The sequence below is a fragment of the Eublepharis macularius genome, chromosome 6 (assembly GCF_028583425.1).
Source record: "Eublepharis macularius isolate TG4126 chromosome 6, MPM_Emac_v1.0, whole genome shotgun sequence".
NCBI classification, from domain to species: domain Eukaryota; kingdom Metazoa; phylum Chordata; class Lepidosauria; order Squamata; family Eublepharidae; genus Eublepharis; species Eublepharis macularius.
In genome coordinates, this window is record NC_072795.1 from 26,511,950 (window position 1) to 26,527,342 (window position 15,393).

General features: G+C 41.3%; 1 protein-coding gene across 1 annotated transcript in view; it reads left to right on the forward strand.

Moving 5' to 3' along the window:
• Positions 1-1,993: 1,993 nt before the first annotated feature.
• The window catches only part of SI (sucrase-isomaltase), a 178,856-nt gene continuing 165,456 nt past the window's right edge, over positions 1,994-15,393 (forward strand). The window contains exons 1-3 of the mRNA XM_054982800.1: positions 1,994-2,270; positions 5,138-5,261; positions 13,747-13,820. Of these exons, the coding sequence (XP_054838775.1) occupies positions 5,138-5,261; positions 13,747-13,820 (198 nt within the window). The 5' untranslated portion in view covers positions 1,994-2,270. The remainder of the gene's footprint in view (positions 2,271-5,137; positions 5,262-13,746; positions 13,821-15,393) is intronic.

A 15,393-nucleotide genomic window follows, 5' to 3' on the forward strand; every position in this document is an offset into this window, starting at 1 on the left:
TGCAACTTGTACCTAATCTGGTCTAAAGCATTTTCCTTAGTGTATCGGTTTCATTTCAGATGAGCTTCAGGGTTACACTTTGTAGGACTTATTCTATTTGATAGTTAAGGCGGAGGGCCAAGCTACAAGTGACGAATGACACTTGAACGGCAAGTGTATTTCTCCCTGTCCACTTGCGCTCCACTCGATCCACTTGCCGTTCAAGTGTCATTCGTCACGTGTAGCTTGGCCCGTAGTCTTATGGATGAAGCCAAGAACGTTCTGTGCCCTAAACAAGGAGAGAGTGCTTCAGCTTCCTGTGCAACAGATTTTCTAGACAAAATTAACCAATGCTGTACCCTGACTCATGAGAAAAAAAATACAACTATCCATACCTTTATCCAAATGTTGAAAAAAATAGGAGGGGGAAAGACATTTTCAGTGTGAAAAACCACAAGAGAAAGCATTAAAATTTCTTTTCTTGCACAGATATCTTGAGGCTGCATTTCACTGCATTTTCTTTTTCAAAGCATCTGGTAATTGATGTTTCCCTGTTTCTGGTTGATCATGACCCCAAGGAGAGCTTCTGAGAAGACACTATAAGAACTAAGTAACTGCATTTGCCAGTGGCACAGTGAGACGTGGCCATCAAGCAATGTGGCTATAATGATGGTGGAAATTGACTCCCATCCTCTCACGGGAGCTTGTTGTACTTACTTCCAATGGGCCAGGAGGAAGGCTCAACCAGATGCTCAATCAAGAAAGCTTAGGTTGGGAATTGAAAAATGGAGGAGTATGAGAATGCACTGACTCCCTTCCCGTAGGGTTGCCAGGTCCCCTGGAGCCCAACCAGGAGGAAGGAGGGGTCATTGGGGGCATGGGGGTGCTCTGGGGGGAATCTACCTTGTGCGCTTGCTTTGCACACATGCTTTGGATCTCTTCCTTGTTGTGCTGGGAATGATAACATTCCTGGCACGAGAAGGAGGAGAAGGCCCCTGAGTGGGGCTGATTTGATGAAATCAAATTTGATGAAATCAGCCCCCACAGGGGCCTTCCTTTCCTTGTCACACCAGGAATGACATCATTTCCAGCGTAACAAGGAAGAGCTCCGGAGTGGCTAGGCCCATTCTCCGTGCTCCCTCCCCTGCAGGCCAGGTGAATGGTAGTGGAGGGTGGGTTGGAGGCTGGGAGTGGGGGATTCCTTGCTCCCAACTGGGGACTGTTAACCTTACTCACCCCTGCCCTGTCCGAGGTCACAGGGACAATATTTATGGAAAGAGTACTGGATGGCCTGAGAAAGCATGGCCTATGATGCCAGAGTCTCAGTACAAAAGTTTAGGTGACTCAGCACTACTTAATTGCTAGATTGTTGTCCTTTATCAGTTATCTGTTTTATAGAAGTAACATTGGCGCTTCGTGAAGAAAAAAAAATGGATTAAAATCCTGGAACAAGTACAAAGTAAATAAATACCTAAAATAAAATTCTAACCTAAGATGCCGTCATGACTAGGAGACATCATATACCCCCTGCCTGCAGCATTTTGCGCAATAGTGAATAGGCAGATGGGATAAGAGGAGGGATTTTTGCCTGCCTCTGCAACCCTGGTTTTCCTTGGAGGACTCCCATCCAAGTACTAACCAAAGCCAGCCCTGCTTAGCTTCCTAGATCTGATGAGATCGGACTTGCCTGGGCTATACACGTTGAGGGCTAACTATATATGTACACTATTAATAAATAGCATCCAACAGTTATACTGTAAACATTTTAGTAAACAACACCTTGTTAACCATGTTGTTAACTAACTTTGAATCTCTCTCTCTCTCTCTCTCTCTCTCTCTCTCTCTCTCTCTCTCTCTCTCTCTCTCATGAAACAATAATTGGTTTATACTGAGGTTACAGAAGGGGAGGAGAGAAAGACTGATAAGAAAAAGTGAAAGTCCAACAAAAATAATAAACTATCATGATTCAGTGGCCAAGTAGTGGGTGGGGAGAGCAGAAATGATACTTAACCAAATGCAACTTTGTTACTATTCTGGAGTATTCTGGAGGCTGAAGAAAATTATTATTAATTAACTAGCTGTCCTCCAGCAGGAATGTCTATTCAAACAGTGCATAGGGGACTCTCAATCAGCTTGTAAATGTATGTATTATCTGCTGATAGTCTAGTTAAAATATAATGTAGTAAACTGATACGAGATCCTTATATAGGTATAGTTTACCAGGTTACTAAACATCATTGCCGCAAGACTATTCAACAGCTGTGCATGGAGGAAACCAAGAGGGTGTAAAGGTATGCTTTTTATCCATATTTTTTCAAAGATCGAACAGCTTTGAAACTGGAAAGTATATATAATATTATTGTAGCATGAGCCCTTAGTTTACAACTACTCAAAGTTCTGGTGAAGGGAAAGTTATCTTCTGATTTTCTTGGATAATAGAAAAATAAAGCCATATTTCTTCTACTGATTGCTGAATGCCAAATGTGACTTTCCTGCTATCATTAACCACCATCTTTAAAGTTACATATGAACTCTCCAGAGAGAGCAAAAGGATTATAATTTATTTACTGTAGTGTGTTCTCTCTTGTTTTTAAAAAGTGGCATTAAAATGATTCAACCTTGAAAGAGAATATTCCCTTAGAAAAGACTAGTCTATAGGAAACAGCTATATGCATTTATAAAGTATGGGGTTTTTTTTACACAGTGGAACAGGGGTGAAAGTTAAAGAATGAGCCTAAGCATTTGCCTTCAACTGTTTGTTGGAGAGAAATGGGTTGCCACAAAATGAGACAATGGAGTACAAAAATAAATGTTGCATACATGAAAACTTTTTTATACACACTACTGGGTGTGCACAGTCCACCCATAAGAATAGCTATCTGCACATGAGGGTGTTGCCATTTGGAGAGAAGACCGAAAGAGGTGGATTGGGGGTCATGGAAAAGCATACAAATAAGAGTGAGGTGTGGTAAGTCCTTACTATCAGGTAAGTGTGCATAGGATTGCACCCACAGTGGCAGGAAATTGGTTGTCCCCTTACATTTTAACACTATTGGGATAAATTAGCTGTCCCACATACTTTTTTTGGCAGAATGCAAAGAAAAGTGACTGAAGAGTAGACACTGTCACCTGTACAGTAGGAAACAATGATCACAAAGTACAGCCACTTACCACTTAACAGTTATCTTTCTGTTTTTTAAAAAGTACATGGGCAGAAAATAAACTGTGGATAATCTACAGATTTTTGCCTGCTGCTTCCGAGTGTTTCCCCAGCTTTTCTCTGATCTTTCTGAAATGATGGCAGTAATGTCTGGACGGCTGCTGTATGGTTGGGAAACTTTGAATTTTTTAAATAGGCAGTATAATAGCATTATCTTTGTAACAATACTTGCAGCAGCTTCCCAGCTTTCATTTTTAAAAAGTAAATCTCTAACCTATTATCTTGTGGAGATATAAGATATATTTTTTGAAAAGCTGGAAATTCAAAGAACCTGCTACACCTGTCATTACAACAGTATATTGATATAACAATATTCGAGTGCTGATTTTTTAAAAATATGCAAAAGCCCTGTTGGCCCATTGGTCACATTCAGGGAACTGGTGCAGGGAAACTGATGTGAAACCTGCCATGTGGAAGCCCTGTTGTTGCTGTGGTTTAGCAGCAGCTGCACCAGCGATGGGAAAACCACAAAATCTCATCCCTGCATGGAAGACACCTAAGATAAAAGGGGAATGTAAATAAAACTCAAGGAACTAGTACATCAGTTTGAATCTAGATAATCTTTAAGTCTATCTGTTCCCTTGTACCTGAATATTTCTGATTTTTAAAATATATATACATTTTTAACAAACATCATAAATTATTTTGTCAATGGAAATGATTGATCCTTGTCAGGGCTGGCATCAGCCTATAGCGCAGTGGGGCAGCTGCCAGGCTGCACTGATGGGGCCCGCTGCTGCCAACTCCCTACTCATACATCTCCTCTGATGCCTGAGCTCACTGTTCCACTGTCTGCTTGTGAGTGCTTTGTCACCTCTGCTACAAGCTGCATATGCTGCCTAGTGCTGCAAGAGAAGGGCATGTGGGTGAAGCAGAAAGTATCAACATTCCTGGTAGCCATGGCACGGGCACTCCTAGCTGCACCCACCACCCAGCATCATCAGGGACAGGACATGCAGGCAGTGTGGGCAGCTAGTACTGCAGGTACAAGTGGTGGGAAAGCTTGAGAGTGGGCAGAGGAAGGACACACAAGCAGGTGGGGGCATATGGAGGGGAGGACAAGAAGGGGAATCTAGTTGTAGGCGGGGGGCTGAGCACTGTGCCGAGACCCCCTTCCAAATCCTGGAACTGTCCCTGAACCTTGGAGCACCTTGAAAACAAACGGAAAAAAGTTACTTCATTGTATTCCAACCTACAGGTAAAATGCTTTTAGGGGGATGACAAATGCCATCTCCACCACCAGTTCCTTGATCAGAACACTAGAGACTAATTTTAATGTGTTTTATTGCTAGTTACAGTTAAACATTAGCAGAACCATGTTGTTCTTCACACTTGATTGAGCGATTGGCTGCAGAGCCCCAGCACTTCAACAGCGAGCGTTTGTCAAAGATGGGCACTGATCCTAACTTCAGTGAGCATGCTGTCTCATTGGGGATTTCAGGCAATACGAGCAGCTGCTATATTTATTCATTGCAAATCACAACCTAAGAGACACTGTATTTTAATCCAGATTCTTGTCGGTTTCCGTTTCCCAACAAATATTATCAAATAAGCCTGCATATTTTTAAGGACTTCATGGAGATATTGATTTTGGATATAAAAACAGGAAAACCACTTGGTGGAAGTGTTTTCATTTTATCAGGTGCAAGGTTTTCCATTCAGGAGATGTCTGCCTCGGCCCATGAAAGATCTTTTTTTCTGTTCTCAAAGTGTCACTATCATCACCTGAGGTGTCAAAAAATGTCCACAGATTGCTCTGCCGGTCTATCTTGATACAGAAGACTGTAAATTTTATACTTTAATAGAAATAAAAATGGTATGGTTGCACTTTAACTACCTTGCTCAAAAAAAAAAAAAGTAACTATTCACTAAATATTTAGATTACACCTTCCTGGAATTTCTTCTTTTTTTCTTAATCTTGTTTGACTTTTTCTCTAGATGGGGAAGCAAAGGAAGAAATTCACTGGATTAGAAATCTCTCTCATCACTGTCTTCATTTTGCTGGTGATTGTAACCTGTGTGCTGATTGCGCTTTTAGCAACTGGACATTCTGGTTTCAAAGGTAACAAAACACAATTCTTTGAATTCCAGTAAGTCCAAACTGGAAGAATATTTAATATTGCAGAAAAGTCTTCATTCAGGATGTAAATTGGGTTCATCAAATTATGGAACGTTGGGTAATACACTTGCAGATCAATCCGAAACAGAGTTATACCCTTCAAAGTCCATTGAAGTCAATGAGCTTTGTAATTTTAATTTAATTTATTATATTTATATTCCGCCCTCCCCGCTTTCGCAGGTTCAGGGCGGATAACAAAATACAAACATCACCCACCATTAAAATATTTAAAAGCGTTAAATAATACATTTAAAAACATTTAAAAGCATTAAATGTTACGGTTAATACTGCACAGCGGTTCATACATGCATCTGTGTTTGCACAGGAGCGATGGTTTAACCCCGCCTCAATGGGGGGGGGGCACCCAGCATCAGCCATATGCCTGGCAGAATAACTCTGTCTTACAGGCCCGGTGAAATGCAAGCAAATCTTGCCAAGCCCTTGTCTCGCAAGACAGAACATTCCACCAGGCCGGGGCCAGGACCGAAAAGGCCCTGGCCCTGGTCAATGCTAGGCGGGCCTCCCTAGGGCCAGGGACACTTAAAAGATGTTTTCCACCAGAGCGGAGAGTCCTCCGGTGCTCATATGGTGAGAGACGGTCCCTCAGATACATCGGTCCCAGTCCTCATAGGGCTTTGTAGGTTAACACCAAAACCTTGAACCTGATTCGGTACTCCACTGGCAGCCAATGCAGCTGGTGTAGCACCGGTGTAATATGCTCCCACACCAGTGCTCCAGCAATGACCCGTGCTGCTGCATTCTGTACCAGCTGTAACCGCCAGATCAGGCCCATGGGAAGCCCAGCATAGAGCGCATTACAGTAATCCAACCTAGAGGTGACCATTGCTTGGACCACTGTAGTCAAGTCACGGGGAGACAAATAAGGGGCAAGCTGCCTGGCCTGCCGAAGATAATAAAAGGAAGACCTGGCAACTGCAGTGATCTGGTCCTCCATCTTCAGGGAGGAATCCAGAATCACCCCCAGGCTCCTAACTCTCGGGGCCAGTGTAAGTGCTGCCCCATCAAGTGTAGGAAGCCGGGGTCCCAAAGCCATCTCCCCACGACTTACATACAGGACCTCCATCTTCGTGGGATTCAATTTCAGCCGATATTGTCTCAACCAACCAGCCACAGCTTCAAAAGCATGCTCCAGGGCATCAGGGGCCGATCCAGGCTGCCCGTCCAACAACAGATAAAGCTGGGTGTCATCCGCGTATTGGTGACACCCAAGCCCGAAACTCTGCACCAGCTGGGCGAGGGGGCACATATAGATATTAAATAATAATGGAGAGAGTATCGCTCCCTGTGGCACACCACATACCAGTGGCTTATGAGATGACACTCTCCCCAAGCGCCACCCTCTGTCCCCGATCATGGAGAAAGGAGACCAGCCACTGCAGTGCTGTCCCCTGAATCCCCACATCGGCAAGGCGGTGGGTCAAAAGCTCATGATCGGCCATATCAAACGCTGCTGACAGATCCAGTAAAATCAGCAGTGCTGATCTGCCCTGATCCAGATGTCTGCGGAGATCGTCTGTGAGGGCGACCAGCAATGTCTCGACCCCATGTCGAGGTAAGGTATAACTCTAACTGCTTAGGGCTGTTCAGGGAGTCTGTTCAGATGCTAGTATATCCAGCTTATTGGAGCCAATGTGTGAAATGTTTCAGGAGGCATTCTCACAAGATCACAGTGAGTACTTGCATGAACTTGGCACACTGGAAAACAGAAATTCCTTCCTGCAGAAGCAGACTCTGCTATTTCTTCAAATACCTTCTCTGACATAACAGCACTCAGAGAAGTAATGTAAAATCTCTATTGGCCTGTGTATGTATTTATCACAATAAATCTGAACCTGGTCAGCAAGGAAATAAGTGTTAACTACTTAGGATGGCACAGTATAGGGAAAAATACAATAATGATTTATGAGAGATCACTATATGGGTTTGCAGAAAAGATTGACATCTTATTTTCTCTGGCCACTCAAATGCTATTTTCTTGATATTCTCATATGGATTGGTATTTGTTGATTGGAGTGATTTTGATTAATCTAATAGATAAGTAGAGATGGGCACAAACAGAAAAAAAACCGAACACGATGTTCGTTGTTCGTTGCCACCCATGAACACGGACTCACAAACATTTACGAACATGACCTGTTCACAAACATGTTTGTGGTTGGATGTTTGTGGGGGCTAGAATGACCCCCTTTGGACTTAGAGAGACCATATTTGCAGGGAGTGTTCAGCAGGCTCTCCTCAAGCCATCATCCAAGTTTGGTCAAGATTGCAATACGGATATCAGAGTTACACATTCCCAAAGCTAGCATCCTCAGGAAAGTCCCATTCGATACAATAGGAGCAGGCACCAGGAAAGGTACCAATAATAAATAATAGCTTGGCCCCAGAGCCTGGCAGCAGCCCTGGAACCTGAGGGTGGGTAGATCCCTACCAACCACTCCCTGAAAAAAATCAAGCTCCAATGCACTCTCCCTCTTGCTCTCTCAAATGCCAGCAACAACTCTCTGCTGACATAGAAAGCCAGAGCTGGGAGCATTGTGCCTTTTCCAGAGGTCCCATAGAGCAATACAGGAGGTCTGTGGTTGGCGGTCAGAACTGCCTAACAGGGTTTGGAGGAATGAGATTGGTGTTCCCATGGCTACAGAACACCCCTTTCCCCACTGTTCTTTGTTCCCAAAATATGGGAGCTCCACACTTGGTAACTTGGGCTGAGATTGGGGTTTCCAGGGCAACAGAAGGAGTTCAGACAGAGTACAGACAGTCCCTGCCTATGTTGCCAAGGGAATTGATTGATGGTGCCAGACTGTCTGGCTTGATGAACGCAGACGAACACAACAAATGAGGCTTGGAATGAACAGATGTTCGTTTGGAACAGGGCCTCACAAACAGCTTGCTCCGAACAGCAGAATAGGCTGTTTGTGGCTTTTTTTTTTTTTTGTTCATATTGCTGTTCGGGCCCATCTCTACTGATAAGTAAGCCAGAGTCCTGTGTTTCTGACAAATTGAATGATAAAAGAAATGATTGAGAGTGTCTTTGAACACGTTAATCCTGCAAACACAAAGTTTCTTCATGCATGGGAGATTCCCAGCAACCCAGAAATAGCATTTGTCTCAACATAAGTAAAAGAGGTTTAGTGTGGTATAGTGGTTAGCATCTAAGACTAGAAGCTGGAAAATCCGAATTTAAATTCCTGCTCTTCCATGATAATCCTGGGCCTGCTTCACTTCCTCTGTTTGTCCTAGCCTATGGTGGTGGGGGGGAGAAAAACTTGCATCATTTATGTTATCTCCTCTGCCACTCTTCTCTCTCCCTCTTCTTTTGATCTCTTTGAACTTAACAGCAAGCAAATGCGTGAGAACTTAAGAATATGAGAAGAGCCTGCTTGATCAGACCAATGGTCGATCTAGTCCAACATCTTGTTTCACAAGATAATCAATCAGTTGTCCTGGAAAGCAAACAAGCCATAGACGCCAAGGCCCTCCTCTGCTGCTGCCTTACAGCACTGGTATGCAGAGATTTGCTGCTTCTAGATATGGAGGCTCCCTTAAGTCCCCATGGCTAGTAGCCATTGATGGATCCACCCTCCATGAATCTGTTTAACCCCTTTTTAAAACTGTCTGTACTCATGACCATTACTATGCCCCTTGGTAGTGAATTCCAAGTTTAATTACTCATTGAATAAAGAAATTTGTCTTCTCTGAACCTATTTCCTAAAAATTTCATAGGGTGCCCTTGAATTCTGGCACCATTGGGAAGGGGGGATTTCTTTCTAGCCTCTTCACCACCCCCATGCATGATTTTATAGTCATCCATCACGTTTCCTGTTAGCTGTTTTTTTTATAGACTGAAGCCCCAAATTGTTCCAGCCTTTCCTCGTTAGAAAAATGTTCCAACCCCATTATCATCTTGGTTGCTCTCTTTTGTATTTTTCCCAGTTCTGCAATGTCCTTTTTGAGATATGATGACCAGAATCATACACAATATTCCAAATGAGCCCACATTGTAGCTTTTTACAAGGGGGTTACAATGCTGGCCTTTTTATTTTCATTCCTTCTCCTAATGATCCCAATCACAGAGTTAGCCTTGTCACCACTGCCCCACTGGGTCAACATTTTCATTTTGCTTTCCACAACAACCTCAAGATCTCTTTCAACCTTAATCTCAGCCAGTTTGGACCCCATAAGCATATACCTGAATTTGAGATTTTTTGTTCCAGTATGCATCACCTTACACTGAGCCACACTGAACTTCATTTGCCACATGAGTTGCCTACTTGCCCAATTTACAGAGATCTTCCTGTAGCTCTTCACAATCTGCTTTGGTTTTCACCATTGTGAATAATCTGGTATCATCTACAAACTTGGCCACTTCAGTGCTCACCTTAAATTCCAAATAATTTATAATCAACTTCAATAGTACTGTCTCAATATTGATCCTTGTGGGATTCTGCCGCTCACATCCCTCCGTTGAGAGAACTGTCCCATTTATTCCTACTCTCTGCTTCCTGTCATTTAACCAAGATTTTATCCATAACAGGATTAGTCCTCTTATTCCATGACTGCAAAACTTACTTGGGAGTTTTTGGTGACGTATCTTGTCAAAAGCCTTTTAGAAGTCCAACTATATGAGGTCTATCAGATTGTCTTATCACATACATGTTAACTTGCTCAAATAACTCCAAGAGGCTGGTGAAGCAGGACTTCCCTTTGTAGATGCCAGTTTCCCTCTGCAGACTCTGTTCCTCAATGTGCTTTATAATTCTCTCTTTAATAACAGTTTCTACTAATTTCTACAAATTTACCTAGAATAGATGTTAGGCAAATTGGCCTGTGATTTCCTGGATCCCCTCTGGATTGCCTTTTAAAAAATGGGGTGGCATTTGGTATTTTCCAGTCACCTGACATAGAGGCTGATTGTCACTACAAGCTGAGCTCGTACAGATCTGAATATTAATTAATATTGCATGTGCCCTTTTTAATTTGTAATTTTAATTTGGATTGTAGTTGATGATGATGATGGTGCCATATTTTGCTTCATTCTATTAGTTTTAGTATCAGAATTTGTATTTCTATTTAGTTTAAGCCCTGGCACACCTTATTCAGTTCCATAGGCAAGTTTCAAGTATGTGTTTGCCTTCAGTAGAAATCAAAGGGGCTTAAAGCATGTACCTTCAGCGAGATCATCTGACTACTTTAAATTTTATTTATTTCCATTTATATGCTTCTAACACACTCTGATCATTTGGGGGCAGGACATGGGGTCCAGAACAAGTATATTATTATTATTATTTAGAAAATTATATTTACACTAAATAAATAGGCTTAAGAGAAATTTGTAATAACTTTTTTATTTTAACTTTAACATTTAACATAAAAAACAATTCCAACATTTAACAATCATCCTTGAGAGAAGAAAAGAAATCCTGTGAAGGGGGATGTATGTATTTAAGAAATTAATAGAATACATGGTTGTTGGGGGTTTTCCGGGCTGTATTGCCGTGGTCTTGGCATTGTAGTTCCTGACGTTTCGCCAGCAGCTGTGGCTGGCATCTTCAGAGGTGTAGCACCAAAAGGCTACACCTCTTTTGGTGCTACACCTCTGAAGATGCCAGCCACAGCTGCTGGCGAAACGTCAGGAACTACAATGCCAAGACCACGGCAATACAGCCCGGAAAACCCCCAACAACCATCGTTCTCCGGCCGTGAAAGCCTTCGACAATACATTAATAGAATACAAAGTCTAAGAGCTAAGCTACAAGAGATGAATTACACAAGGAGGATCACATGAAGGAAGTCATAATTTTAGCCGGGAAGCTGAGTTTTAAAAGAGATCAGAAGGCTTTGTCAATTTCCCCTCTATAGAGCCAGGGAGATCACTGCTCAGAAGGTTTGTTAATTTCCTCTTCTCCTCTCAGAAGGGGAGGTGAAACTGACAGAGCCTTTGGGAGGCAAAGGGAAAATTAACAAACTCTCTGAGCAGGAATCTCCCTGGCTCTGTAGAGAGGGGAAATTGACAAAGCCTTCCGATCTCTTTTAAAACTCAGCTTCCTGGCTAACATTGTGACTCTTCAGGTGCTCCTCCTTGTGTTGTTTGTCTTTTGTAGCTTGGCTCTAAGTATTTCTTTGGCAAAGCAGTGTCTGTAGTTGCATAGTTTGACATGTAGTCAAAATATGAGAACCACTTTCCCATGAAGCTTGATTGGAAGGCTGAGTTGTCATTTGTTATTAGTTTCTCTGATATTTTGTCCATGTCTATCAAGTCCCAAATTTTATGTATCCACTGTTTGATTGTTGGTATTTTTTCTGACTTCCACATTTGTGCCACAGAAATTTAGCTGCCATCAACAACAATGCTCCTTCCTGAGAGCTGCCATGATGATGGATTCCAAAAATTAAGAATTAAAATTAAAAGCAATTTTAAATCAAGCTTTGAACTGGGCTGTAAATTTGACAGCAAAAAAGAATTATTTTGAACATGGAGCATTGGCCTGTGAGTTTGAAATAGGATATCTTAAAATGAGTAGTGGAATTATCTGTACACATGTGGGTGTTTTCAGCTATTGGTTCGGAATCCAGAAAAGGAAAGAACAGAAGAGTTGCCATATTGTGTTTCTTTGAGCAACATCAAGCAATGGCTATATTAAGCAACAGATATATTAAGGAATCCTTGGAGTTCACTGGCATTATCTCATGCCTTCCTTATCCTTATCCCTTTATAATATTGCCGTATTGTATTTCTTTACTTGTACATGGGAGAGCTAACAAAATTGCAGAACAGGTAGTGATTAACATCAGGAGAAAAGCAATGGTCACTTTTACATAAAATGAAAAATGCTGGAGAGATTTCAGGCTTTGAATCAAAGGTTTGCTTTCAGGAAGAGGGATGATCATCTGATAGTTATCTGTGACAGCTCATCTTCTTCTATGTGTGTATGTTTCATCTAAGGGCAGAGCAAAGCTTTAGCTTTTTCCTGCCTCCAAGTCTGCGATGTTGCTGAGCTGTCTGTCAGGTAGGAAGGCAGACTTTGGGGGCTTTTCCATCTGTCCCATAATCCAGATGGTCTGCTGTCTCCTACAGGCTAAATATTAGTCTCTCCTATCATTCTGTCTCTGTTCCATTGGAGATTTGGTTTCCACATCCTGGTCCACCCCCTTTAAATCCATGCACTGTTCTCTCTCAGAAGGAAAGTTATTATCAGTGCATTATCAATGAAGTAACTCTGCTTAGGATTGCACTGTATGTTTATCACTTTGAACCTGGGGGAAGGGGGATTTGAAAGGAGGATATATAACAAGGATTTTTTTAAAAAAAACTAGTCAGTGAAGTAGAATAAAGAATTTATTATGTTGTGCTTCCACATCACTTTTTCTTGTTAAGATTGAAGTCCTGTGGAGAGTATGTAGTACAGGAAATAAGTAATCACTGTGGCGCGTATGTAGTACAGGTAATAGGTAATCACTCCTATGAGAAGTGCTAGGCCAGCATATCTGACGTTAATGTTGTTATGGGGAGTGGAATGTCTTCTTTTCAAAGTTCACTTTTTGGAGAAATAGCCATTGATTCCTCTTATGCTCTTTCAAAAGAAATATTTTTTTTGCTCATTGCTTTTTGCAGTTTTCTGCACTTTTTTGTAACATCAGCACTGCAGTGGGTGCTCTAATAAGAGGGTAAGAAGCATTGGAAGACATTGCCTGCCTCTGAGCATCTGCATGCTGAAATTCTGAAATTTTATAAAACCAATCTTCCTGATCCTCCTCTCTTTGAATTTCTCTTTTGATCAAAACGGAATTGATTTGAAACAAACTCCAGATTCCTAAGAAGTGGAAAAGAAATGGCCTGTTGGAGTTGAGGGAGAAATTTGGCGAAGAAGAATTAAGAAAGTTCCTCTTACAAATGCTATCTCCCATGCCAGTTCCTTCTGCTGTATGGAGATACTTCCAATGGAAACATTAACAGACTTCAAGGGTATAAGTCTGCTTAGAAACATATTATCGTACACCATGAGCTGGACTAAAGAGCTTGACTTTTGCAAAAGCAAATCTCTACATGCTCAACTGTATGACAATCAACTGACTCGACTGGACTTGGTAATGGTGATGGAAGAGCTAGGAGTTCTGAATCATGGAATAAATCACATTACCTGTACATCTGTTCAGTATTTGATACTTGAAGAACAGATTTTTTTTTTATCCAGCATATTTCTGGGTTTCTGATAGTGAACTCCCTGGAGGATCATTTTTCTATTTTGCAGCCAGAAAGTGGCTATTTGTTGGAAAGTTGTTTATTTAATGATAGTTAACCTATCTTATCTGGTAAGCTACGTGTGTTGCTTCATTTTAAATATATCTCTCTGTCTAATTTTAATTCATTGTTGGACTTTGGCTAACAAAACAAATTGATTCCTTGCAGACTTTTCACCAACCTGTCCAGACATACCTATATCTGAGAGAATTGACTGCATTCCAGATCAAGTGGCAACAAAGGTATGACAAAAATAACACAGGAGTAAGAATTTAATACTATATAATGCTATATAATTGTCCTGGATAAGAGAACAACTAGTGTGAGCAAACAGAGAAACTTAGACATCTTCTCACTGGATAAATAGATATAGATAATGATGAACAGTCATTCTTATCCATTTAGAGTGCACACAAATAATACCCAAGCCACATAAACCATCTAAGCTATATCTGAGTCCTTTGCTGGAGAACAGCAGGTGAAATAATGTCTTTAATAAATCCATCAATATACATTGGTGCACATCTGTTAGGGATGTTTCTGAATTTCATGAACATACAATTAGACCTCAAAGATTCCAGTTTTGGAGATAGATTTTCCTAGTTTGGGTTAAACTGAAGTAATCTCTGACTGGTGGATGTGGAGAGTGCCCTCAAGTCATAGCTGACTTATGTCAACCCCTGGTGGGGTATTCATGGCAAGAGACTAACAGAGGTGGTTTGCCATTGCCTGCCTCTGGTCTTTATTGGAGGTCTCCCATCCAATTACTGACCAAGGCCGACCCTGCTTAGCTTCTGAAATCTGATAAAATCAGACTCATCTGGACTAGCCAGGTAAAGGCAATCTCTGACTATACTAATACAATTTAATAGAATTAGTCCCTCTATTTTGTATGAGTTTTATTAAAATGATGTCTTAAAAGCATACTACGTATAAATGAAATGAAAATCATATATAAAAGTCATATAAGAAACAAAATGGAGGATGACAGTGTAAGATAATAAAAAGGCTCACAGCACAGAAAGGGCATGTTTGTACTCTCCTAAAGACTATATCCTTGATATGCAGCCATAGAGTGCTGTGACAATGTTACAACTCATACAGCTTAGCAGTCCTCATCGTGTCTATATGTTTAATACAGGATGCTTCAAGTAACAGCATCAGTACATACTACTCTGTGCCTACTCATAATTATCATATATCTTGATGGAAGTATAAGCAGATGAACCTCATGATCTTCAGATTGTTTGACTCGTGTGGCTTACGCTGCCTTTCACCTGGCCTTAGACTTGAGAATGTCCGTTGACCTCTATTACGATGGAAAGACCAGAGAGCAATTAGCGCTTGCTTCATACAGATGAATTCCTGAGAGGTTATTTTTTAAACTCGGATGACGGTTTGAGTGGCAAAAGTCTCTCCAGTAGTGTGGGCCTTCAATGAACTATTGAGGTGGCTATGGGAGAAATTAACTGTAGTTGAGCTTTGCCCCTTTACCTTTTTTTAAAAAAAGCTAATTATTGTCATAATATGTTATCTCTGATTCTTATTAATACCAAGCGTGGACTGTTGGTAACTTTTGCTTCTCTGTCTTCACTTTTGATAAGATTATTTTGCTTCCGAGGAAAAGTTCAGAGAAAAGTCCACTCTCTTGATTATTCTATGCAAGAAGTGTTTAAACAAGGAGATAATGGGTTGTATCCAAGCAGCTTTTCAGCTGCCGAAAAAGAGGGATCTCCTTTGATCAACCAAAAAAGGCTATGCCAGGAATCGTGGACTCTGTACAGAGAAAAACATTATGGATATGGATTGTAGTAA